The sequence below is a fragment of the Plasmopara halstedii genome, assembly GCF_900000015.1.
Source record: "Plasmopara halstedii genome assembly, contig: Scaffold_614, whole genome shotgun sequence".
Lineage (NCBI taxonomy): Eukaryota > Oomycota > Peronosporomycetes > Peronosporales > Peronosporaceae > Plasmopara > Plasmopara halstedii.
Genome location: NW_020187532.1, coordinates 687,632 through 688,416, shown reverse-complemented (window position 1 = coordinate 688,416; position 785 = coordinate 687,632). Strand labels below are relative to the sequence as shown.

Below are 785 nucleotides of genomic sequence, written 5' to 3'. Positions count from 1 at the left end.
AATATGAAAGGCAATGGAAGAAGTTTTGCACTCAATTTCAGCATCAGCCGAACGCTCTTGACTATCTATCGTCGACGTGGCTAATCTACAAAGAGCGGCTCATCAATGCGTGGACATCAAAACACATGCATTTTGGCAATACTATAACATCGCGCGTGGAGGGCTCCCACGCATACATTAAAAAGTTCCTGTAGACATCGACAGGGGATCTCCTAACAGTTGTGAGCAAAATCACTATTGCCCTTAAACACCAGCTGAAGGCAGAGGAGACTCAGCGCAGCCAGGAGCAATTGCACCGTTTAATTGCATTACCTTCGGTGTTAGCGGCAGTTTCTGGAAAAATCTCCGTGAAGATAGCGCTTAAAGAATTTGAGAAAGCCCAGGAAAAAGTAGGTGACTGCACTGATGCATTAACGGCGACGATGGGGATTCCCTGCTCCCATAAAATCCAGAAGATCATCAACTCGTCTGGCATCCTGGTCACAGATGACTTCGATAGGCAGTGGCACCTCGAATGACATGCAGCTGCCTTGGACGATCAGATGGATGACCAAGATACGACCACAGCTTGGGACGCTCTTGGCAAGCAACTTTTGCTTCTACCTGATGCAAGGCAAAAGGTAGTGTTAGCACAGGCTAGCAGACTGATCGCTGGCTATGGTACTGTTGTGGGGTTGCAACCTCCACAAAATAACAAAAGATGCCGAGGTCGACCGCCTGGAGCCAAAAATCTTCCGAAGAGCAGTACCAAGCGGAACCCATCATCTTTTGAAATCGTAGAAAAT

At 47.5% G+C, this 785-nt stretch overlaps 1 protein-coding gene across 1 annotated transcript; it reads right to left on the bottom strand.

Annotated features, from left to right (window-relative positions):
- Window positions 1-410: 410 nt before the first annotated feature.
- PHALS_12172 (uncharacterized protein) lies at window positions 411-765 on the bottom strand (the record flags this gene model as incomplete). The annotated part of the gene is made up of 2 exons (XM_024727671.1): window positions 411-599; window positions 682-765. The coding sequence occupies 2 exons, from the start codon at window positions 763-765 to the stop codon at window positions 411-413; spliced, it is 273 nt and encodes a 90-aa protein (XP_024578225.1).
- Between the last annotated feature and the right edge of the window lie 20 nt (window positions 766-785).